A 27,269-nucleotide genomic window follows, 5' to 3' on the forward strand; every position below is an offset into this window, starting at 1 on the left:
ATAATGATAATAATAATGATGATGATGATGATAATAATGATAATAATAATAATAATAATAATAATAATAATAATAATAATAATAATAATAATAATAATAATAATAATAACGATAATAATTAAATCTATAACAGTTTAAACTAAAACGATTTCGATTAATTTATACTTGAAGCAAACGTGATTATAGACTTAATTATCAGCGTAAGTATGTGGTGTGCATATATACAAAATATATTTCGTTTTTCGAAAACTACGTTATTTAGCACTTTCTTTTTTGTTTCGTATTGCTCAACGTTGTTCTTTTGACATTCTCGTGGGGCAACGCGCTTTTTTCGCCAAGAAATCCATTGGCGATATTTGAAAAAGAAATGAAAATAAAAAATAAGACAAACGAAAATATACACCGACAAGTTAGTCGGTTCGTCGTTCCACTTTCTCGAAACGACGCTTTTGAACGATCTTAACACGAAAAGTGATTATTTGCTGGCAGACGGAAGCACTCTGGAAATTACGCCGCCTCATTGCCCTAAGCTCACTGTCGCTTTCGCTCGATCTACCTATATGTTTTCTCCGCTCGCTCTCTTCGTAACAGAATTGCTTTTCTTTTTTTTTTTTTTTTTTTTTTGCCATAATGTTAATGCTTTTATCGCGGTTGAGGCTAAGATGTTAAAAACGACGGGAAACGGAAGGAGTAATAGGGTCCACTTCGCGGTGTATATATATACGCACGCATTGTCCTTTCCCATAAAAAAAGAAAAGCGACATGTAGCTATCGCGATACTAATATCAACTATTATCGTATAGAGTTTGAACGAGAGTTTGAGGGAGGAACAGAGAGAGCATATTATCCTGTCGAGCTAAAGCTGGAGCGAATTCGTTTCATGGTACGTTAGAGAAAGAAATGGGTTTACCAAGATTTGCTTTTGGTACGAGTTGGTCGTGGAAATAATCGGCTCTCCTTTGCCATTAAAATTCCTTACAATTACTCGATTGTCTTAGCTTTGGAAAGCCGGTAAAAATAGACTTTTCTTTGTTCCTTTCGAACATTTGATCGATCGATTAACCGAGAACGTAAAAGAAAACAAACAAGAACGTGGAAAAAACCAAAATTTTCAACCAAGCTATGACGTACGTCCGATAATGCTTCTTCGGTCCAATAAACTAGAAAATGAAAAAGAATCAAGAACGTCTTTAGATGGATAAAATGTCTAAAAATCGATTAAAAAGAAAATTATAAAAGTAATTCTGATGCTGGTAAGAAATTCCATTAGAAGATATTTTCGTCTCAGGATAGAACATTATTCCAAAGACAAAAATCTTTTTTCTCGCGGAACGTAATAAATCAGTTGTCAACGTCTCGTTGGCGTACAGCGTCTCTCGTACAAAGTTCGCCTTGAACGCGTAAAGCGATTGAAAGCCCTGGCGAATTCTCGTCTATAAAAATATCTATCTTCGTATAACTTATCGTTAAATGAGCACGTTCTTTCGTTCACACGCACACATGCATGCACACGCACACGCATACACACACACACACACACACACACACACCCACACACACCCACACACGCACGCACGCACGCGCGTGTGATCACGAACGCATCACTTTCTCTCATTATCTTCCTTTTGCTCGCTTCTTGCTCTCACCATTCGATCTCTCTCTCTTCCTTCCACTCTGTCTAAGTTACTTCGTAATATCACACTGACGCACAAACACACTCTCACTCGCTCTAACGTTGGAAGACAATCGGAGTTTCTAAGCCACTTAATTTGCATAGCATGATCTTTGATTGTGATCTCGTGCGCTTCGTCACTTAAACCCAACACCGACGCAACACGTTTTACTCGTGTTCATGCACGCGCACGCGTGTATATGCACATACACATATGTACATGTGCGCACGCGCGCACACACATTAATATATATATGTGTGTGGGTGTGTGTATATATATGTGTATATATATATATATATATATATATCTTCCTCTCCATCTGTTTTGCTTTCAATTATTTCTCTCGTGCGACTCGATCTCGCCTTCCTTTCACTCTTAAAAGTCTACTTTCCCCTCCCGTTTTTTCGCAAGAAGAAATCCAGGAATTATTTAAAAAACGAACGAGTTGGTTTGAAATATTGCAACATTTCACCTGCCCCGGATGGAAAAACGCCTCGTTGTTGCGAGAATCCTCGCGCGAACCAAGCAACAAAACGGAGGAGCAAGGACAAAGCCGAGGATCGGACATTGAAAGCGGAGATGCCGAGAGATGGGGCTGCGCGAGTCCAAAGGAGATCAAAGAACAACTTGCTCGAGCAAAGTCAGAATTCGGTAGAAACTTGGACTCGTTCTTCCCGTACCTTTTTGCTCCCATCGCCGCCTTTTCGTTTCTGCATGTTCTTAACGTTCGAGCTATCCTTGCTCCCGGATCTTTGCGCTTCTCTTTTTCTTTCCTCTATCTTTCTCCTTTTCCACGGTTGAATCATCCAAGGATTCTCACGAGCAGGTCGAGACATCCGGGCTGATACCATCTCGACCTTTCCACTAAACGAGCGTAAACCTAAAGTAAAGAAGAGAAAAAAGATGGAAACGGACCTGTAGTCGGAGTCACAAAGTGACTGACGCTACTAATGCGGTTAGAATTAACGGCGATATTCAGAGTCGCCAGTGATATTACCGATAACGTTATTAATATTAATTGTAGCGATGATGGTATAATATACTGACATAATATTATATATATACATATATATGTATATGTATATGTATAATATAGTTATATAATAATAATAATAATAATAATAATAATAATAATAATAATAATAATAGTATAATTATAATTATGATAAACATGTAGAAATGAACGAGTAAGATGTCTATTGTATTCTACGAATAAAAAAGAAACGGTTAAATAAGAAGCCGAGTACGACGGGAGAGGAAGGCCCGTCTGATGCGAGAAATACAGTTCAAATGTTAAAAACGAGATAAGAGAAAAGGAAAAACTTGTTTGAATCGGTGGAAGAGTCCGTCCCCTCTCCCTAAATATTCGCCTGTCTTTTCGTTCGATACATATATAATTTAACGCGTGTGCTTTGGGTCCAACGCTCTTTATCGTCTCTCTGTCTCACTCTCTCTCTCTCTCTCTCTCTCTCTCTGTCTCCTTGCTCTCGCCTGTTCTTTGAAACGTTGCCGTGCATATCTATCAGAAATAACGTTAGGAAAATAGAATATACCAAAGGAAGTCGAAGGACCCAGAAGAGAATTCCCTTAGATCTTAAGATTCTCAAAGTCGGCGAGGGTGCTGCTGATCCTGTTGAAGACCGGCAGTCTGGACTCGGCGTTCGGTGAGAGCGGGGACGGTGTTCTCGGAGTGGGCTCCTCGGAGCTCAAAGGACTGCATACGCTGTTGGTTCGAGGGCTGGGACTTCGTCTCGTGGCAAGGAGCCCGAAATCCTGGCCGAAGCTGAACGGCGAGGTAACGGACTGTTGCTGATTGCAGTCGTCGCTGAAGAAACTCGCCATAGAGTTGGTCGGCGACTGACTGAGGCTGGACGACGGGGAAACCGAGTCTCCGGTGCTGCCGAGAGAAAAGGTCGGCTTCGGCCTGGTGGCGCCGATCACCGACGAGCTAACGGTCGTCGAGCTAGTCTGATGATGATGGTGATGGTGGTGGTGGTGGTGGTGGTGTTGGCTAGTCGTTAGACTCAACGAGTTGGTTCTGAGCAATGGCGGTGGATTGTACGTATTGGTGGTACTACACAGGCTCAAGGAATTGGCTCTCATGAGGTTGGGGGTCGCCGCGGCCGCGACTGCCGCTACCTGAGGCGAGGCCGCGATCTGTTCGAGCAGAGCGACGCTGCTGATCGTCGTTGGATTGACGTTCGAACCATTGCAGGTATTTCCACCGGCGGCTGCGGCTGCGGCTGCCGCTGCTGCCGCGCTTAGAATAGGATTCAAGCCCATTATGTTCGGTTGCGTGGATCCTAGTTGCGCGCTCACTTTTTGATTGTGAATTCGAGCCTCCTCGAAGTTATGAATGAAGTGGCAACGGGGTCCGTACGGACAGAAACCAATTGTATGGAACGTGCGGCACAGCTCGGTCTTGTATTTCGGATGCCGGGCAAGATTCCGCAGCTCGCTGTAACCGTGAGCGAACTGACACTTATCGCCATATTTGCAGGTGCCGCTTTCCTCGAATGGCCTGCACAGCTCAGTTTTATAGCGAGACGTTGGCTCGCTCGCGCTGCGATCTAGTTTACGATGCTGTTCGATCAGGGTTGTTACCAGGGAGGTGTAGCTACGGCGAAGAGGTACGTGTCCGCCATTATTCCCGGCTGAACCGTTGCCCGAGGTATTCGTCGTTGATGTCGAGCTTGGCTCCTTCGCCTTTGCCGGACCGTTCTGTAACACACACGCGAAAACGAGAATCGAAATTAGTTATGCCGCTTTCAATTTCCTTTCTGAAATAAATCTTGAGAACAAACAAACGAAAACGAAAATAAAGAAAGAACGAAAAATAAGAAAAATCATGTCCAAGAAAAAGAAATTAGATCAATCGACGAATGAAACTTTGCCGGCTTATATCGAACGTACGATTCGCTAAACAGCTACAGATTCGGGGATAAAAATTCCCGACACCGACTTTTCTTTACTTCTTTAATTTCGAATTTCGTCGCCACCCCGATACGCTCCATCTGTGACAGTTCGTTAGCGGTACTAATTACACGACGCGTATATAATTGTACGCATGTATGTTGAATGTAAATCGTATGAAAATATCGCTGCAATTGTAATACTTGTGCACTACTAACTTCTAATCCGACTCCAACGATCGGAAATTCCTTCCGAACTTGGTTGATCATCGATCAAGTTTAAAAAAGTTATTGGCAGAACAAAACGATCTTGGCAATTTTCCAATCGTGTCATTTTCGCGCAACTCGCAACGGGACGAAAGACGTTAAAACACTGAAAGGCCGTTTCGTCGATACGTTAATAAGGATGCTCGGAGGTAACGCTTCGCGTAAACATGTTCGGAGCGAGATTAGTATTATTAGTAACGAATTACGACGACGTCGTCGTCGTCGTTGTCATCGTAATAACCGCGGTCATACGCGAGTCACCGCGCGTTTCCTTCGAGAAACAGCTACTCCAATTTGTGGAAGCGTCGTCGGCCAAGCATTGCCGCCAACGTTCGATCGCAAACAAACTACCGTTTCGAAGAATCAAGTACCGAGCGACGAACATTGCCGTGATAAATACCTAACGAACGAAAGAATAGGCACGATCGTGGTAATTCCGATGGATACACGCTACACGTACGATATACCCGTACGATATACAACGTTACCCGAAAACGCCAGTCTTCGTTGCAAATATGTTACGTCGTTAGAGACGCGTTACGCAATGGAATAATACTTGGATGAGAACCCTTGACCAATAACGACCATTTATTTCTAATAGACTCTAATCAAAAATACAGGAAGCTCGTGCACAATTGCTTCATTCGAATAGTGGTTCGACGATGCTCGTCGAGTACTTTTTGTATTTTTACGAGAAACCGTTAACATCAACTTGGTATGTAAGAGTAGGAATCGCGATTGAGAAACGTGTTACGAAACGTGATAAAAGTAACGCCTGGTCTGCTGATATTTTGACCTCTTGTTTATCCATCGATAAATACGTATGTAAATGTGAGTGTAAACGATGTATGTAAATAAAGAGACAAGAAAAACACGCGTATCGTTTACGATTTTCTAACTCACGATCATATGGATAACGCTATGGTTGATCGGCTTGGGACCGAGGAATCGACGATGCCGGATCTAAAATTATCGGCCAGTGGATTCAGGTATACGAGAGAAGACAAAGGTTCGACGTCTCGGCGAAAATTCGTGGAACGAGAAACTACTTGATAGTCTGGAACTATACTTCGACCGAAAGAACAAGCTTTTGAAACGGTCGGACGTTACGGGATATCCAGCAGCCCGAGAAATCTACTTGGACCAACCTTTCGAGAGATCGAACCTTCCACGGAACGAAACCATAAAACGAACGACGTATTACTTTCCATCCCCGCCTCCCTTGTCAAGAGTTACTTCTCCGGCTCGACCAAATATCATATCGTTGATTTTTAATTTAGCTCTCGATCTGCCAACGATTCGTTGCTAAGAACTTTTATCAAATGAAAAATCTTGCAACGGAATTGATTTAAACGTTAATCCGGAATAACTTGGAGAACAGTTAAATTAACTAAATAATCGATCAAACAATTAAATAAATTAAGTTGGATGCGAATCGGTCGAAATGTTTTCGGTTTCCATCCAAGAATAATAACCATAAATAGCCAGGTACAACTAAATGGCTTATTATGATAATTTATGGTCTTTAGACGCGTGTACGTTCGGCTTTCGTGATAAACGTTGCTACGGTTGCACGCAAACGATAACCCTGAAATCTATTTCAATCGTCTATCTTTCTTCAAATCCTCGTTGCTCTCCTGTAAACACGTTATCCGTATCATCGAATCTCCGAACAAATAAAAACAGTGATGCGTCGAATCGTCGAACATAACGATCTTGTAAAACTCTTTCCCGATAGACGAAACAACGTAAACGTGGAACGTTTTGTAACAGTTACTCGGCTGGAGTACTCGCGCGCAGCTGTAAATATGACCAACGCGCAGCTACGTAACAAAGCATCTAACGTATTAAGAAAAAGTCGAATCCATCTATCCGTAGGAGCAAAATCAATCGATACTTTCTCCGTAAATCTTTATCCGTATCAGAGAACCCTAAGGTTAATCGATCCTCCTCCGTTCCAGCTTCCATAGATCACGTCGCGTTATATCGCATCGCCTGGAAATTTCCACGAGCACGTCCGTGTTCACGGCGCACACGGACACGGGCCGCGCGATACACGTTCCTAGCACACGCGTAATTAGTCTGTCGACTCCAGGTATTAATGCAAAGAAACATAGACGAAGGCGGGAATGCCAGAGTGTCGGTTATCCTGCGATCGTCATCGTGCGAAGGCTGTTTATCGTGCAGTCGTGAACGCGAACGCAAACGCGCACTCGTATTCTTTCGCTGCTACTATTCGCTCCTTGTCAACCGAAGCTGGTTCGGCTAGATGCAGTCACGTGCGAACGGTCACCGAGACGTTTTTACGCTTCCTTTTTCCGTGTCACGGTTTATTGCACGTTCGTCGTAATACTGGTCGCACAGATTATAGAGAGACGCGTTGTTGGCTTGCCGGCGATAAAGTAACGTAAAGTAATTTTTCGACGAATCTTTCCTCTCGTCATATCTTTCCATGCAAATATTTCTTCTTTCTCGTCAACAAAGAAGAACGCGTTTGTCTGGTGCAGTACCTTGAGAAGCCAGAGAAAGTTGGGATCGAGAAATAGACGAATAAACGCGCAACCTGACAAACGTGCTTAACGATGGGAACACACCGCTTAAAGTCGACCATATTCGAAAATTCCATGGGACGAAAATAATTCAAGACGCGGTTCGTTCGTCATCCGTTATATCTGTTGGTCATCTGCATATTGCTCGAAAACATGTTTGCCAACAACGCGAACTAGAAACAATTGGTACCGGACGCTGCTGATTTTACGGCTAGCTTGCAATGAAATTTGCGCGAAACAATCGACGCAGTGAGACGCGTTCACTGACGTAAATTGATCGCTCTGTTTCACGGACGCCCAATGTCGCAAAAATCTTCTAAAAATAAAACGTAGATGTTGAAATGCTATTGGAACGCAATAGACCGGGCGATCACGAAACACGGGAGGTCTTTCGGAATCGAGTTTTCCTAGCGCTAAGAATTCTCGAGCAGTCCTCCGACTTTCCTATCCACGAGATCGATCCTCGTCGAATTATCGATCGACGAGAGAAGAAAAACGATATCTTGCATCGGGTAAGGGTCACTATGAGACGAATTATTCGTTACCACTCTCGACCAAAGTTCCACGTTCCACGCATGTTCCGTGTTCGTGCACTCGAACGAGAATGCGTGCCGTACAGAGGCCCCAGCAGCGCGTCCGTTTTGTAAACGCGACTGCGTGTAACAAACGTGTTAAGAGTCGATTCCACGGATCGACTCGAGAGAGTTTCCACGAAACCGGCTGAAAATAGTCGTAGCTCCTTTCATTCACTGGATACGACGACAGAGACACCGAGAATGGGCGGCAGTTAGTAGCCGGTGCTGTTCCGCCGCCTGTACCGCGTTTCGTGCATTCATCTGGCCGACACGTTTTCCTCCACAGGAGCTACGTTTCACGTTAAACGAGCTTTGTAGTTCGGCGCATGGCGATCTCCCATGATAATCGTGTTTTCAGGCTAATGGTACCAAAGATAGAGAAGGGGAAGTTACGAGAATAATCTCGCTTATCCTTTGTAGAAAACGTAAAACGTACGACACGTGTTCGACAAATGGAACCACGTTTTTGTCAAACTCTCGGACAGTTTCGATACTCGATCGGTCACGGAACCAACGAAACAGATTATCCGATATGATTTATTAGCGAAATAACGTTCAACGGTGACGATACTCGTCAAGAAACGCGCCTACGATCGAGGAAAGGTTGCGCGTTTCGCAAAATATAGGTCAGTTGTCATGGAAATATAAGCGTTTAACTTCGATACGATTTTATCGGATGTATATAGGTTTCGAAGCTCAGAGACGATACCTTTGGTCGCGATGAATCACATTTTCATTTGAGTCACGGCGATCCTTCGATAATCTCTAAGCGTCGTTTCTAAGTGTCGTGTCACAATTCGGAACTAAATTACTTATCGTCGTCTTTACTTGCACACGAAAGAGAACAAAACGTAAAAACAATGAGAATGACCAATTCGATATCGTATCGAAGATATGCATAACGTATTGACGGGCGATAAAACGATCCTTGACAAAAATTGTTTCCACGAACGTAATACCACAAAGTATGTAATTTGTCGTTAATTAACACGTATCGCGATTTCTTGAGTAAAACACGTGATAAGAATTATGTCTTCTAGCGCGGAACCGAGCTGCTTCGTCGTGTTCCTGAATGGCTAACAAATCTTCGAGAAACGTTATGGCAAACGTCAATTTAAATACACGATCATTGTTTGTACGTGTGCAAAAGTGTTTTCCGTTCCAAGCACATGGAAACGTTTCATCAGACACGGTCGGATAAGTTAATTATAATTTAAATATAATTCGACAAAACAATGAGAAACTCTACGTCTTTTCCGTGTTTTTCTGTTTCTGAAAGTCGTAGATTCGCGAGACGAATAAAAATAGAAAAAAAAATTGTACTATTTTTTGTACGTAATAGGTCAGTCTAAATAGGAAATCAAAACTTTTCCCGGGGGAACGATGAAAATTACTTCCGAGTTGAATTTATGTACATATTGATAAATATTGGTTCAATGTAGAGAGGCGCAAACATCGTTACGTAGAATGGCAGGGCACCACAGGATTATGCAACGCGCAACATCGTAAACATCGCACATATTACCAGCGATAAATCGCTTACAACGTATATTTAAATATTTCGCGTTCCCATGACATCGGAAAATTACATTACTGATTTTTCGCCTCTCATAGTAAAATGTGCCTTCGATAAATTTTAGACGTATTTCCTATTATCGAATATAAAATACGAAACGTTAACTCGTTGTAATCGATTTGCTCGATCGTATCGAATCGTGAAAAAGGGGAAAGAGTAAAAAATAGATCGATTGCCCGGTCGTCCGTCGATGCAGGTTTCGCGGCTTTGTCATTCTATTATACGTATGTCGAAACGCGTAGACCATGGATTCGTTTCGAAGGTCAAAGATGAAAGTAAGCAAAGCGAGAGGAAGAAGGCTGCGCCGCGGCGGGCAAGTCGAGAGCGAAGAAGCAACGCCGAGCGACGCGACTCAATGGAAATCGGCGTTTCATGCACCGATTCTTACGTAACCGAGACGCATCGCCGGAACTCGCTCGACTATCCTAATTACTCGGTTTCGCTCGTTCGTCAACTGCATTTTCTCGCCGATTTCCCAGTCGATAAGAAATAGAAGCGACCCTGTTCTTACACGAGAAACGAATCGTGAAGTTGAAACTAAGTCGTAGGCAAAAATAAATAGCGCGCGATCTCTTGTTAACCTCGTTGTTTGAATTTGCAGTACGCTATATTTCCGCTATATTAACGATAAATTGACCTCTGCGGCAAACTATTTAACACGTAACGTCCAATGTCCTACAATTGCTCGTATACATAGGCATACTGTGATATCGTGACATCGCGAATGTCACGTGAAAGCGATTAAAAAAAAAAAGAAAAAAAAAGAAAAAAAAAGTAAAGAAAAAGAATAAGAAAATAGAATATCATTGTGAACACCAAGTAACGAGATATTCGGCGAATTGCAAGCGCGTATCGTATGTATGCGTCGTGTATGAAATGTTTTTTCAGCAAGGTAACGTTATCGTTGTATTTAACGCGCAATATAATACCGATATTGGTGACAGGTGAATCGCGAAGAGGCAATCTTTGAAACAAAATACGTACGTACTCGCTATAAGACAGGAAATAAAAAATCCCAACTAACCTGGTTTTTTCGTATAAAACGCGCGTAAGTGGAAAAAACAGGAAGAATCTGGCCATTTTTCTGAAAATGATAATTTAGTTGTAAAAGGTCGGCTTGCTTGAAAGGATCGGGTAGAGGAGAGATTCGATGGGTTACTACTACGCGATGCGATGCGGTAGAAGCATCCGATCGAGAGATTTTCGCTCGTATACGTTGAAGTTGAAGACCGTTTTCAAGGCACGACTCGGCTGGACGGACAAAAGAGGCAGGCGAGCACAAGGAGAGCCAACGAACGTTTCGCTTTCCGGCGCAGAAGAGCGTGTCGCCCCTTTCGAGACCTGGCGCGCTGGTTTTTCCCTTTGTCGACGTGACCACCGTGCGTGTGCACGGGACGCGAGTGATTGTAAAACGCGATGACTAACGTATGATTCAGGTCTGATAGCGAGTGGAAAAGATGGCGACGCCGACCATGTAAAAACCGGATTCCAACTTTTCAGAGTCGATTCGCCTGCACTTGTTCCTCTCCTCTCTGCTTCCTCGACCGACCGTTCAATGACACTTTTTATTACATCGTACGCTGTTATACGAGTGGTTCGGAATAATAATAGCGTAAAAACAAGCTTCTGTGTAACGTCGAATATCGAGGAATATTCGCTATAAAGGTACATCACGTTTTATAAAACTATATACAAAATTTTAATAAGATCGGAGATTTTATTAAATCGTTGTTATTCCGAATGACACGTATCAACTGGTTGAACATTGTTCGCTGACTCAAACATTCACGTCAGTTTTAACTGCACCTTTTAGCAATGCGCAACTTTTCTCCCGTTGCTTACGGAACAACCACGATCGAGCTAGAGAGAGAGAGGATTTTTTTATTTTCATGCAAATCCCGGTTCGCACTCGGGAATCCAAGGTGAGCGTTAAAAGCTAACGAAACTAACATTAATAACTGAATAAACACAGTGTTTCCGCCAGTTAAATGTTCAGTCTGTTTCCACAGCTGATTTGCTCGTTGCGAATATTTACTTCGCTTTAGCGTTACCGGTTGGTCAGCAGATTCTTCACAAATTTTATTTCGAATAATCGTAATAAAATATACACATGTATATCGGATAAAACGCGGTAGACCGTTAAAGGGACCGTGAAACGAAATATTGAAAAGAACGTTGTATATATTTATTTCGTTTGTATCGCACAGTCGGTATATCTACGTGTACGACCGATCAGATTTCTACAGCGATGGCACGCGAATTTTTAGCGATGTGACCTGACAAAAATTCGATACTATCATATGTGCCGAGTGTACGGATTACCTTCGCGACTGGTATTTGTTTCGTGGCTGCGTACGAATACCATTGTGTTTGCTTTATCAGAATCAACCTTCTGTAACGTTTCACCGCCGGTAGAAAGTTAGACAGTTTTCACAACGCAAGCACGTGGTAGCCTACCTACTCATGCTTCCATCAACCTATTGTTCCAAGCTTTTCCTTGCCGTTTCCCCTACTTTTCCACGCTAATGGGATCCTAATAGGAAACGATCGAGCAAACAATGCGGTGTATCAAGCGGAGAAACACTTTACCGATATTGAAATACGAAAATCAAAATTAATTAAAACGGAAACAAAGCGGATAAATCGTATCGATTTATAGCGTTGTAGCTTTATCTTTCCTCTGTTACAGCTTAGCTTTATCGACGAAACGTTGCTCGAAACAGAACCATCTAATCTAGATACACGCCAAAGACACACAACGAGGTATTTAGGATTTCGCGAATACGTCTAAACTCGAACGCTAGAAAGATCACCGCTAGAAATTGCACCATCCATACCTTCGAGTAGTCGAAGAAAACAACGGAGGCGAAGAAAAGACGCGCGTTGGAACGTTAGTAGTCGTCTGAAAAATGATATTACTCCGATCGCTGAGAAAACTGTTCTACACATTATTCATCGTGTATCGAGGGCAAGTCACGGTTCAGTCGTTTGTTCGTTGCGTACGAGACACGATTTACGTAGCTACATGCGAGTCAGGCTTAAACCACTCGGGAAACACGTTAGCCCACGATCAATGTACCATTCAAACGCGTAACGATAATTCATCGCGAGACAATGTAAAAAATGTCTGGCCAATTGCAACCACACGTTGTATACACGTACAACGCTAGTTCGTTAGCTCGAGTGAAAACAGAACCGGAATAAACGAAAAATGACGAATTAATTAAAAGTACGATGTAAACGGTAAACTGAGAGAGGCGGTGGCGAACCAGCACCAACATTCGCGTAAAACGTAAAACGTAAAACGTTTCGTTTTATCAACGGTGTTTTCGAAAGCACGCGTTTCCAAAGTCTTTTAGAAGCGTTGATCCAAAGATTTTTTATGGGCGTTACGCGTTTAAAGTTCGGGACTTGGGACGAGAACGTTTGAAAAATTACCTACAGCTACCAATTTTCCTAATCAAAAAGTAAATCGCACGATTCCCACGGACAAACGATTTACGATAAAGCCACTTGACTCGTGTACCTTGATAACGCGGCTCAAACTTCGTCTTGTAATTAAAGGCCATGAAAACCGTCAACGATCGTGTTTGCGATTAACTAGCGGTTAATAATCGAAGGATCGGAGGCCAATTACACGTGCGACTTTTTCTAGCTGGCCACGTTGCATTCCGTTCTGCGTAATTGCAGGACTTGTGTGTAGAATGGGGAACATGATCGACGAGATAAGTATAACGAAAGACCATGAGAAGTTGAAAAGTGTATTCGTTTGAAATTATTCCTCCGCCTCTCTTCTATATACCATACCTTACACACGGAACAGATTTGGCGTACGTTTGTACAGTACATTACATACAGTCGCTAAAAGTTGCAACGTAGAGAATTTCCTCTCGCGGAAACAGGCAAACGACAATTAATTTTCAATTAAACGTAGAATAAAATTATTAACCTCGTTATCAGGTAATATCGCTGTTGACGTTATTGGTGGTCGCAGGATTATTTCGAGTAAATTAATTTCCTCGAATGGTTCGAAACGCTACCGATTAATAAACAACGATAAATTGTCGATACATCGAGCAATCGTGAATATTATCGAATATCAAAGCGTTAAATTAACTTTCGCTCGCCAAATTTATTAGAAATCTTCCAAGTACGGACAAAGCTTATGTGTCACGAACTTCCATCGGTAAGTAAAACTAACGCAAGGCAATTACAACGAACGCGCTTGCTTGTTGCACGAGAAACGCATAATCCACTAGAGTACATAAAACGTCTATCCTCGTCATGGTTCGTACACATCGTATAAACAAGCTTGAGAAACGGAGGTCTTACGTTCCCATGACGTTCGCGCTATACCGTCAGCTCCTACGGCAAAGATTCTATTTGTACGGAAGATGGACGAAAAAGTCTGAAAAGCGATCGCACGCGATGATCCAGAGAGAGGTAACTGTAAAACAAGGTAAAGCGCGAACAAACAAGAGATATAGATAGAGAAAGAGGTTGCACGTTGAATCACGATGAAATCGTCGTGTCCACGTACACGAGAACAAAGAGCCACCGAATACATCCCGTGACACACGAAAATACAGAGTTATGCAGAAGCCGCAAAGTTGACTGGTCGTAAAACACAGACACAGACACGGCACAGGCGCGCGCACGATGCTGAGTGCAACGCCGCGTGATTCAGGCGTTGCTGCATGACCACCAAGACTTTCCTTCGCATAAAGAAACTGGATGCACGTGTGCAACGAAAGAGCAAGTGTGCGACACGAAGCCACCACAACGAACCAACACGCAGCCAACATATTCGCCAGCGAGCATAGGGTGCCCATCGAGCTGTTTTCATGCTTCCTTTTAGTTTTTACTTCTCTGCCGTTCCGTTTCGGCCGCCTCGCCGCCACGGCATCCTTTAAATTTACTGGCAAACGAGAATCAAAGGTAAAACTGTCCGCGCATCGTCAGGAAAATCTCCCGTTTCGTCGGCTATTTTCACCGGATACGCCATAATTGCATGCTTCTACGGACTACGTTTCGTTACATGCAAAGCGATGAATCCTCGCGAAAAGCGTGTTACAGATGTTACAGTATCGTTAGAGCATCGTTAGAGTATCGATAGAGCATCGACGAAGCATCGATAGGGTAGCGTAAGTGGCGCCTGCCGTTTTGTACGGAATCCGCTGGAGATTCGAAAAAGATTCTCATCCAACGAATTTGCGATTTGGTGAAAATTCGATTTCGATGATTTTAAAGTACGTTGTAAACGTTTAGAACAACTCTTTCGCTATAGGTAATCGGTCTTCGACCTTGGTTGTCGAGTTATGCGGGAAAATGTCGTTCCTAGGAAATACGGTGTCTAGGAACATTGGTTCTTTGTTTTATTCCAACGTAACATGCCTTTGTTCGCAAAGCATAGCTTTTTCTTTCTATTTTATTCATATTTTCATAGATTATAGAACGCCGCTGGTGCGTTGTTCGGAAGCGACTCGACTCTAATTTTCACTTCGTGGAACGACAAGTAAGCACTTGAAACGCTTTGAAAAGATAACCATACACGAGTCCAAGAAAATCCATCCAGGCTAAGAAAGCACATGTGCGTCTGTTTGTAAAAACGACGCGTTCCGTACACATGGCCGAACAAAAAGGGCATACCATGTTTCCAGCGCTACCTTCGGGCTTTCTTCCTTCTCTTTTCGATTTTTCACGAGAGAAAGACCAGCTAACGAGTGTTCGTGAAAGGACGAGAGAGCAAGGATCGACCGTACGTTCCATTTTTCTTTTCAGTTTCACGTTTTTCGCAAGTATCCTGACTTTGTACGAACGAAAAGGAAACGCAACGAGTCGTCAAAATTTTCCTGCAAACGTTCACAGCGATAGTCTTATACCGCGAGCGAGTTCGATTCTTTCCCAAGGCTCTCCTTGAAGCGACGTACGCGGTGCGTTATTCAAGCAACCGCGCATTATGCTTGTAAAAAAATTTAATGCCAATTAACCTCCGCTGAGTAGGTGAATGAATGAATGGGAAAGAGAAAAAGAGAGAATGTACGCGTGTGCGTAATAAATGAATATTATCGTTTTTATAGAAGATATAAAATAGCAAGCAAAATTTACTTGGCAAGAAGCTACACCAGCCGAAGGAAACAACAATTTCGCAACAGCGACTAAAACCGCTAAGATAAAATAGCAAAAGTGGCAACTTTCGCGACAATGGCAACGAAAGACGAATTTATAGCGATTTATATGCGCAGCGACGCGTCGAAAAGCAATGATCAACGAAAAGGAGGAATTGTGGCCTAAGCAGGCAGAGAACGGGGTTCGCGCGCGGAATATCTTATAGATCGCTGGTTAACAACGTTGCACGTCCTCATAGTCCATTTTCGTCCGACACTCTGCGCTTAATGAATTCCACAATGGGGATACGTACGTATCTCTCTATTGTATCATAAAAGCCATAATTGCAGATTTACGGCAACGCCGAGAAAGCGATCCTTTACCCCAATCGAATCGACGTACCTATGCAAATTTCATTTCCTGTACACGATCGCTACGTTGCGTTAAAGTCGGCCAACGATTAAACGAATGACGGTAGTTTAAAAACGATTATATATTATATATTATATAATAATTACATATCGAATGCGGTAAACGCATACAAACATTTTTATACAAGATTTGTATTTTATATTTAGATATAATTAACGTTAAGAAACGATAATTATTTCTTAATTGATAATTTCTTTTCTCTCTTAATTACAAAAACAGTTATAGTTAATGTCAATGTTATACAACCATTATCCTCGTTGAACTATCGCAGTAGTGCAAACGTGTATAATTGAAATATAAGTAAAAATGAAGTTGTACATGATGCGACGAGCGATGGTAGCAACAACATCGACTGCTTTCCGTGTCATTTGGTCAACAATACGCGATGGCGACAGACTTTGACCGATTTATCAGGAAAGTAAAAACTTGGAATATAGTTAGCGACCTAAATAATAAGATGAAGTCGCTCGAGCAACGATCCAGATATATACCGAGATAAATTACACCGGAAGCCTGTAACACTGTCGAAAAGAAGCTTTACTTGATGCAACTAACAAGTTTAGCCAAGCAGAAAGTACCGCTGCAAGCCGATCTATACGTACAGAGAAGCATATGGCTTTCAAACCAGCGACTATCGTGCACACTTCGAAACCAGACCGACGAGAAATTCGTATGCAAATTACCGAAAATAAACTCATATATAAATAAGTTTGTATCGGCTATATCGATTAACCACTGAAAATCTCTGCAGACAAGTTTCAATGTGCTGCTAATAATCCACTGTATTCTTCGAACTTGAAATTCATACGACACTTTTGGCAAATTAAATGGCGAAAGAGCTTGCGCGTTTTTTAAATCGATCGTTTCACGTACAACGACCAAATAATTTCGATCGGGGCGAAGCAATACGATCGTGATCTTTCCTCTCGATCGGGGCTATTTCGCACGTCACAGTAACCAGTTAGACTCAAGCAACTTTCACGTTTGTTTTCGTTTTTTAAATCACGGTCGTTTCAGCGTGCCAGTTTTCCTTTCGTCGTTAACGATTAATCGATCGTTCAGTGGAGAGAAAAAAGAAATAAAAAAGAGGAGAAGGAGAAGAAGAAGAAGAAGAAGCAGAAAATAACAAGTCATTAACGATGAATTCATTATTCCGGTCACGCAGCGGAACACAACACAATATCTCATTCGAAATAGCTGTCCGATGCACGCAGAATACTTATGCACTCCGCACTAATCACTATTCCTACCTTTCTCAACAAGGTTCGTGTTCCGAGTATAATGTTTTAGCAATGCAACGCCTGCACGCTCCACCGACACGCCTTTCTTCGAGAGTCTCGCTTCGATCGCCGCTACAAAACAACATATTTTCCTCGTCGTCGTCGTCGTCTCTCTCTCTCTCCCTCCCTCCCTCCCTCCCTCTCTCTCTCTCTCTCTCTCTCTCTCTCTCTCTTTCTCTCGTTCTGTATACCCGCCAATGCTCTATTATTAAAGATACGCTGCAAAACACTGTTTTCGCGCTGATCGTAATAGCACTAACCTTCCGCGCTCGATATGTTTTATTCAACAAGTAGCTACTTATTAAACAGCTCCCACGAACTCGCTTCTCACTTCACTTGACTTTGTACAGGCTGTAAAAAATACCTATAGAAAAATAATTGTTTCGAATTAAGTTTTCGATGAATTAGAAGGGAATTCTCATCAGATCGGACCTCCATGTCTCGTCACATCGATAACCGTCGCAAAAACAAGTACTTTAAATATACAACGTAATAACATATATGCGTAGTAACATATATGTAACAGTAATAAAAATAATATATGTAGTAATATATTCATGGTTATCTATGATTATGATTTTACAAATAAATACTTCGTAAGCATAAATGAATACTTATTATACTTATTAGAGCAGTTAAATTTTTTTTTTCCTTTTTTTCTTTAATAGATCGATGTAATCCTGCATATCTGAAGTCGCAATCAATAAATACGAGTGGGATGAAAAGAACTAGAAAATAACAAAGTTATACGCTTGCCGACAAACTCGTAAAGTGTTAATTCTGGCCCATACTGCGGCAGGAGAAGGAAAAACATTCAAAGTAGCCAGAAAAATGCCGACGATCGATGATCGGGAATTATTTCTGCGATCGAGCTCAACACCGTTTCGAATCAAAATTCGAAACTGGTTCGCAATCACGATTATTACAGTCATTATAAGAACGATCGAAGAAACGTGCTTGCTCTCGTCAAGAGTCGCGCTACTTTCTAAAACAATAAAATTTTCAACCATTGATCCGCTTCTAAGTTCGACGCGCGATTAAACCACGCCAGAACTCTAAATTCTCTCATCCTCGGAATACGAGGCCATAAAACATCGAATTTCTCGTCAACAGGTTGGTAACCGATCGAACGAACGAAAACTTGGCCTAAATCTTTTCGGTGGATCGGCAACACGGCGTGGAAAGTCGAATGTTTTTAATTGGAAAGGTGGATCTCGCCGGGTAAATGAAGCGTGAAAGTGAAATCGAGAGGCGCTAAAATATCGAGAGAAGGATCGAGAGATACGAGGCCGGGAAAATATTGCGTGGCACTCTCGCTTTCTCACGTGTGAGACAACCTTTAGGCTTCCTTGGGAACAGAAACGGGCGTTGTGAAGAACGCAGGAAAGCAAGGTGCACCCTTCTCGTTCTTCGGCTTCCTTCTACGCTTTTGTGTATCCAGTTTCTTTTCAGAAATACGGGAACAGTTTTTGAGCGTCTCGTCGAACATACTTTTTGCAAGGAGAACCGCAAAAGGGAGACACGCTCGAATCTCAGTCTCATAAAAGAATGAAAAGGAGATTTCCATCTGGTCGAGAAATCCTTCGTGGACCTACTATTCTCTCTGTCTGCGGAATATAATTCCAATTCTTTTACGCCACAATGTACCGATTCTTTTTTTCTTTCATTTTTTAACATCCACGCAATACCTCGTACAAGTCCTAGAAAAATTCTAATTTGAAATTTCATTAAAAAGATTTCTCGAATTTTACTTCAATTTGCGTTTCATCGCAAAAGATGCGTAACAACGTGTCTCGTTTATTCGTTTGTCTATGAGTTTGAGGTGTGTGTATATAGTTGCGGCGATAGTGCTACTTCCGGTGTAAATGTCGCTGTGGGGTATTGCTGCTTTTTCTTCTCATTTAGATGTCGTGGAAGAAAAATCGGACTACGGGATTTGAAGAACTCGGGGTCTCGAACGTTCGTGACCAAAAGCGCTAACCACTGCACTGCCGTCGTCCGGTCATAGTCGCTGTCGAGTACCGCCACAAGTTTATAGTTGCATCAACGTCAGAGGTTATTAGCGACTGTTGACTAAAGTTTACCGTGTCCGTGTCGGAATATCAACGACGTAAGAAAATCTAGGACATCGATAAATAAAAGAGGAATGCGAAAGATACCGAAAGCGATAAGATTTCCACCGAGTTTAGAATCTTCGGGCTGTTATAAGCTGAATTTGTGGGAAAATAAAACACCGTGATAATCTTAATCTTTTTCCTCCGGTTTTTTCTAGAAATACGGCTACGTAACACGAACAAGGAAGAACGCCCGAAGACCTCGAAGTGTAATCGGTGAATCCGCTCCGATAAACCGGCAAAAAAGGTACGCGCGCTGATAAATAGATGGCTAAGAAGCCAATCGGTGTAAGTCAGTTACGCGTAAAAAAACGGCGGTGTGAAATTTCAACAGTTCGTGCGAATGAATTGCTGTTGGCGTTTCAAAAACCAGCTACTACATCCTCCCGCGGATAAACAAACTATAGCCGTTAAGCTACTTGTAAGTTGAAGTCGAAAAATCTTATATCAAAACTCGTCGAAAAAAGATAAAGACATCCTTGACCGATATCGAGGCTCGGAGATACATTTTTCATTTTTCACTGCAAATTTCCTGGATTTTCTTTCGATCAGAAAGATTGTAATAGATCGCAATGTTTATCCTTCTAAGCGAATAAAGTTCTACTTACGGAAAACAGTTTGTCGTGACAAACGATGTAGTTGGATGAAAAGGAAGAATGGAAAATGCGATCTTTATGGAAAAGATGTACGTATGTACGTATAGCGAGATCATAAATTCAAGCGTTAAACACGTAAACGCGTCGATCGATCTAGCCACGGTTAGGGTCGTACGCCTGACGAAGCCCTGTCCACTTTCTACTCTACGGTAATTATCCTATCGAGAAAAATTAATCCGCAGTTACACCTTCGAGCCTGACTAGTTTTATGACCTCGCTAAATCTCTTCCATCGAGAGTAAGTAATACGCGAGTAAGAAAAAAGAAAGCGAATTTATAATTTGAAATTTACATGCATCGTCATTTACGCATAAACGTTGGACCCAGATCTACCAGCATCTCTACTTCTGCTAGCATCTTCTGTTGTATTTTCGAGATGTTAAAGCATTTTAATCTAACTTTTACCACGGTCTATTAAACACAGTTCTAAAAAAAAAATGAAGATATCGTGACGAAAGAACAAGTAAGGGAAAATCTAAACGATACCTTGGAGGTTCTAAGTCTTTACACAATGAGTCGTATTACTTGAATGTATTTGCATAGATAACTCACAGGGATTCGAGCAAACAGTAAATCAGTGGGCTAATCCTTTAATAACAAATATTTTCACGCTAAAGACAGGGGATTTCCTCGGGGGAAAACGCTCGAAAGAACATGTTGAAAATTTATATCTATGTACAAAAATATATGCATATTCCAGACGACTGCAGTCGGTTTCCTTCGGTGCATAGAAAAGAGAGAAAGAGAGAGAGAGAGAGAGAGAGAGAGAGAGAGAGAGGGAGAGAGAGCAAGATGCAGAAACAGCCAAAAGACCCTTTCTGTTCATTATCCGGCGTTTTTCTTCCACCAGCAATTTTTCTTGTTAGCGATATGAGAAATTCTATCAACGTGATTCCACCGCGTCAAAAGTTTCGACGCAACCGGTTCGACTTAGCTCGCGTAATTAACGTAATCCTGCCGTTAGAAAACTTACGTACACCCTCCTCCTTTTTATATCCTACGTACGTTAGTCGCACTCTCTGCTATTTTTTATTTCTTTTTCCCGATCAACGAGCGTATTCGTAACAAGACAATTTCAACGGCTCCGATACCATCTTGGAAAGAACTACTGGTTTTTGTTTGCCCTACTTTAATCCAAGATTACACGCGCTTTAAACCGGACAACAAGAGCCACGAGGACACTATAAAAATGAACCGGTAAATGACAATTGATCGTTATAAGCGATATGTAGAATCACGAAAGCAGACGAAAAGGAATATTCTATAAGCAAAGTCTAGAAAATTATCCGAACAAAGTGCACGAAAAAAACCCATTCTTCTTCGTCAGCGTTTTAGAGACAGCAAAACCCGTTTCTTTTCAAAAACATAAAAAAATTCGTAACAACGTAAAGGAAACGACGGACAAATACCATTACGGTGACCATATTACGGCATTGGACAGAGCATCCACGAACCCGCATAGAAACCAGGTACAAAGCATGGTTTCTCTCTTTTTTTCAGCGAACCGTACATGCTCCGTCTCCCTTTCGCTTCATCTTTCTTGCTCACCCACTTCCATTTCTATCCGCACTAGCACACACACAAAACACACATACACACACACACACACACACACACACACTCTCTCTCTCTCTCCCGCCCTCCCGCAGTTTTCCACTTTTCAGCTCCCCTACATTTCTCCACTTTTTCCCCCATTTGTTTCCAGCATTGCTGCGCCCCTTTGGTTTTGCCTCGATCACCTATCCTCGTCTTGCTTTTTCACGTCTCGATCGTTCGTACGGTTTCTGACTTCGTCTAGCCAGAGTTCCCTTCGTTCTCCCCCACCCAGGTCTTGTCTCTGATTCTCTCACTCGAACTCGGTCTTTTCCTCGGTCGGCTCTCCTTCCGTCGTAAATCCGAAGCAACAGGTTCCTACGCTGCTTACGGCTTGCATTTGCCGAGCCGCTTTTTGTTGATGTTGCCGGCGTGGTGCAGCGTCGGGCACGTTGCTCGCTCAGGGCGAGGTTTCCACTTTCAGAAAAATCCGGGCCCCGATAATTCCACGGAAAGGGTAAGACTCGGCGCTTCCATGGACGTGGCCCGATCACCGATTTCAATCAGCCAACCTTCTCTTCTCTCTTTCGTCCTTTCGCGATAAATAATTTAACGTCTCTTGTTGCGAGATGGTTCCCATCTTTACAACGCGCTTCTACCTTACACGCAAGATTCATCCAACGGGATTAGTTAAAAGTTGCACGGATAAAAAGGTATAAGGCGTAACGAGATCGTAAAGTTGTATCTCGATAACAGTAGGTTTTAATACGCGTATTTATATCGTGACACCTGGCTATATTCTTGTTTTAATACACAAAAGACTCGCTCTTTGTGAATCGAATCTTTGCTCGATCATTCGGATGCGTCATCCTGTACGCTTTATACATAGCATCTCGACGCTCGGAACCTAACTCGACGATATTTGAATAAATTTCGTCCTAACGGCCGGCAGGAAAGAAAAAACGAAGTACACTACCGCGTACACGTTCGGAATAAGACGAGAGCATCGTAGTTCTTGGTATTCCACGGCGAACAATTTCTTTGAAATTTCTAACGTTACACGCATGTTTATTAGATTTACTCGGACGTATGTATATGGGGTTGCCTGAGATTTATGGATGAATATCATATCGTACTCGTGTTTATACGCGTGAATTACAAGGAACACGATTTATTCTCTCACGGTCGAAGCTTCCTGATTTTGTATTAGAAAGTTTTATCTACTTTCTGATTTCGGCGAACCGTGCGTCACGTAGCGTAACAATACGTACAACTTGTTTTTACTGAATTTGCCTTCAACGACACCTAAAAGCATCCAAATTTGGTACCATTAAAGTCATCAAACGTTATTTCCTAGAATAGAAAATAACGAGAAGAGAAAATATCCGGGCGGAACGGAACGATTATCTAAACTGTAGGTAACAATGTCCAAATTTCGAGAGGAGCTTCGGATGGGCATCGAGCACGAAAGTCGAAAGGCTCTTTCCCGGATCGAACGAGTTTCGAAATCGCTGAGGAGAAATTGCCGAGGAAAGTTACGAGTTGCGTGTAGATGAAAAGGAAAGAGGGGAAAGAAAGAAGTTTACGATAAAACTCGAACGCTGCCGCGCCGTTTGTCCGACCATTTCGTCGGTCGCCAAACGAAAACAATAACAATTACGATTTGTTTCGACAAAGTTCTTTTCCGTCAGACGGAAACATTAGGAAAGATTTTATACAACACCACGAAAAGATCGCGATGTAGCGTTTTCGTTTTTAAATTCTTCCACGCTGTAGCAGATCGTGTAGAAAAATTTCCATTACCTACAGTCCGCAAATTTATATTAAAACGATTTATATTTAAAAAAAAAACAAAAAAAAGAAAAGACCTTCGTAGCATTTAGTCCAAAAAAACTAGAACACTCCCCGTATATCCGAATTGATAATTGAATGTAAAGAGACCCCCGCGGTCTCTAAACTCGCTTATCCGTGCCAATCGTGACCGAAGTAAGCTAGTTAAGTCGAGACTTGGCTATGAATAAATGAATGGAGGTGTAATTCACCAAAGAAACAATTTATAGAACGAACGCGTGGTATTTTTACTCGCGAATACGATCGCCCACGTGTTCCTTTGCTTTTCCTTTGAACAATTGCCCAGGGTTTAAGTTCGTTCTATCGCTTAAATACTTAAATGAATCCCCGATGCTTGGCAATAGGTAACATATACCTAGCGTGTATTCGAACTCTGATCAAAGAGAACAGATTACGCTGCCACTACGATTATTGAAAATTTCAAGGTATTGGTTGGAAGAATAGCAATAAAGAGAGACGAAACGATAAACGGTTTCACCACTCTTACAAATTACGTCGAAATAAAATTAGAATAATTATATATCGCGCGTTGACGTAAATTTCGAATTCGTGTCTAATAAAATGTGGAAGCTGTGGAAAATAAAATCTTGGAAAATCGCAATGCGACAAATGTTTACGAAAAAAAAATCGCTATTCGAGAAGGAAAACCGTAACATACTTTGGTTAAATAGACATATTCTTATCGTCGAACCAGATTTCGGATTGGCGGTAACGCGGACAAAAGGAAGTTGGTAAACATAAATGAAATTATTTGCCTGTTTTCTCGTAACAGTGAACAAAGGCATTTGTATTCAAATTAGAGAATATCGCCAGATACGATACCGCGTTGTTCCAATATTGCTACAAAGAAAAACTAACAAACTGACGAAACGAGGGAAGAACAGTTCCGCCACGTGTTTATAAAACAAGTTCCTGTCGCATGACGGAATTCGTACGTACATTAACGAATTTATACGAAACATGATTTACGAAACCTAGCCAGATGAACGCACGAACCAAGCTATCGCGAACGTATTGCAGGAAATTTATCAAAATTCCCAGATCTAAGTTGTAGAGTATTGGTCAACGTAATTGTTTCAAATTACAATTTCATCCTCGGTGTAAGCAAAATACAATGTCAAAAGAAGATGAATTCAAAAAGTATCATCTTCGTAGGATCCTATATATTTCTTTTTCTTCTTTAATAAACGCGATAAATGCATTATTTTTTCTTTTTTCTTTATATAAATGTATATTTTTGGCATAGATCAAACCTAAATAAATATCTTTTTCCAGGTAAAAAGCTAAAACGAACTTACTTTCCTATAGTTCATGTAATTTAAGAATTAGGTATAAATCAAGCTTTTTTAGTTTCATAACGCAAACTGTACGATGACACGATGGCTTATCTTTGCTCATAGCTCTATTTATTAGGGGAAAGCGTAAATTTCGACGACGATAAAAATGAAGCCAAATTCGCAGGGGTCTGAGAATCGGTGTAATCGGAGATTTCAGAAGCGGGAACGAATGACGCGAGACGATAAAACGTTGGCACGATTCGGACGAATCGTCGACTGCGGACAGCTATGTCATCCGTGGAACGTTTGACAATGGAAAACCATATGCAAAATCAGGAACACAAGTAAGCAAAGTCGTGTGTAACGAGATAGAGCCTATACGAACACGCTTCGTGCTGCAAAACCTCAACACAAAGGCTCGTCATCGGGCAATCGAGTTTATCGAACGAAGAATATTTACAACGACGCAACATTGAGAACGACCTCTAATTTCTATAGAAAATAATAAAAGTTCCAACTTGTTTTCGTACGAATTCGACACGCCTAGCCGTACGCTAAAATCGGAGAGCATACTTGCGAAAATATATTTCAAAATATATATAGTATTTTAAAATAGATGATTCGCGAGATGGAAGAATTCGCTCTTGTCCAAAGACGAGTCCAAATGTCTTGGGATTTTGCTCTGTTTACGACGAAGGGAAAAATAAATCCGAAAATCGAGTTAAGCTAAACAGATGCAGGAACTAACGCGATTTAAAGTAAAAATTGTATCGAAAACAAATAAACGTCGAAGAAAGCAGCGACCATACGACCGAAAATAACTCTTACATCACGACCTCTCGTTCTTTTGCGCGGTAAAATAAATACCATTAGCATAGCAATGGTAGGTAATACATAGTATGTAGCTAACTACATTTCATTTTGATATACATAATTTATTTGGGAAGACGCGCGATTTCCTAACGCTCGGCCCTGTTTCTGCTACGTATCTCCTAACCGCGCAGATTCTTCGTACACCATTTCTATCCGTTCCATTCCATATTTGTCCCGCGGTGCAATAGACCGTGGCAGTCGGAACAGAATACGTACTAACACCGTTGCACAAATGTTTGCGCCACGGTACCACCGAGTACCAGCGAGTACTACAACGGCCACGAGAGAATCCAACACGAACGAATTCACCACCACGCTATAGTCAGAATTTCCAAGTATTCACGATGCCACGTGCTGAACCAGCCATCTTTGCATCTAGAACCTGCTGCTTTTGTTGCTTATCAGTCGGATTCTCGATTCTTCGAAACGATAGGGAACACGTTCGCGATAGTGCAATCTTAATAGAAAGTGATCGTCCAAGATAACGACACGAAATAACCACTGATCAAACAAACACGTCGAGCATCACCTGATTCATAACAAAGTTCGCGAGTCTAAATATAGAAGGAATCCTTTCCATTCGCAACGTTTCAAATATATCAATAATCGTATCGTTTAAAGTATTCGTTCAACGGTATTCGGCACTCTTATACTCAGTCGCCTATGTTTGCCCTACCTACGACTCGACAACACGGAACGTTTGAAAAAAGAAGGCACTAAAGGACGAAACGATCGTGTGACAAATGATCAAGTATCTTACCTTAAATAAGTGCTCGCTACACTCGACGAACATAGGGGTGCTCATGACGGCAGTCGACATTTTCCCTCGTTTTCGCACAAAAACACACTGCAGTTAGGTTATAACGTAGTCGCGATCCGGCCGTGACTAGCCTTCTTCTCCTTTCAGAGCAGAACAGCGTGGTGCGTGGTGTAGCACGATAGCCGATGAATAGTTTAGAAGAAATCGCGGTTGTACGTATCAACTTTGAGAACACAAAAACTGCCACTCCGACGATACGTTCTCGTGGATTTACATTGGAAGCACACCCGTTTCGATTCTCTCAGCGTACATGCAGGCTGACAAAGAAATTCGAACGATCGACGATTATCTCCTCTCGCGTCGAACAAGCAGCACGCCGCCCTCTTGCCTTGGAGTCTCTTCGATGCTCAGCTTGTGTCACGTGTAGAGATCACCGTGAAAACGAAAGACGATTACGTATATATGGGTTGTGTGACCCTGTGCGTGTACCTGTACGTGTACGTGTACGTGTACGTGTGCGTGTGTGTAAGTGTACGTATCGTAGTGTACCGGTGACGAAGAAAGAGTATTTGAGAGAGAAACTTGGCACTTTTTCGAATCGAAGACTCTTTATCGCGATTCCCGTGGAGGGGGAAATTTGATGAATCCCGTCCAATCTTTCTTTTTCTTCTCGAAAAGATGTAGCTCGCAAGACCTCCGAATGCGAACTGCGGATCCGTGCGACCGTGCGACGCTCCGTGAGACTCGAAAGGCGGCACCGTCAGCTCCACCAATCAGACCACGCGTCATTACCACTCGTCCCCACCATCTCTGCGCCACTGTTGCCGGAGATTT

At 42.0% G+C, this 27,269-nt stretch overlaps 1 protein-coding gene across 4 annotated transcripts; it reads right to left on the bottom strand.

The window, feature by feature from the left end:
- Positions 1-250: 250 nt before the first annotated feature.
- Positions 251-27,209, bottom strand: LOC100651220 (putative E3 ubiquitin-protein ligase UNKL). Of its 4 annotated transcripts, XM_048411596.1 has the most exons (4): positions 26,436-27,208; positions 10,577-10,636; positions 3,227-4,394; positions 251-2,553 (listed from the first exon to the last, which is right to left on the bottom strand). In XM_048411596.1, the coding sequence occupies exons 1-3, from the start codon at positions 26,493-26,495 to the stop codon at positions 3,261-3,263; spliced, it is 1,254 nt and encodes a 417-aa protein (XP_048267553.1). In that variant the 5' UTR covers positions 26,496-27,208; the 3' UTR covers positions 251-2,553; positions 3,227-3,260. The 4 variants fall into 4 exon arrangements, with proteins under 4 accessions (XP_048267553.1, XP_012170819.1, XP_003400246.1 ...); XM_012315429.2 differs by having other exon boundaries at positions 251-4,394; positions 26,436-27,209; XM_003400198.3 differs by lacking the exon at positions 10,577-10,636 and having other exon boundaries at positions 251-4,394; positions 26,436-27,195.
- Between the last annotated feature and the right edge of the window lie 60 nt (positions 27,210-27,269).

The sequence above is a fragment of the Bombus terrestris genome, chromosome 13 (assembly GCF_910591885.1).
Source record: "Bombus terrestris chromosome 13, iyBomTerr1.2, whole genome shotgun sequence".
NCBI classification, from domain to species: Eukaryota; Metazoa; Arthropoda; class Insecta; order Hymenoptera; family Apidae; genus Bombus; species Bombus terrestris.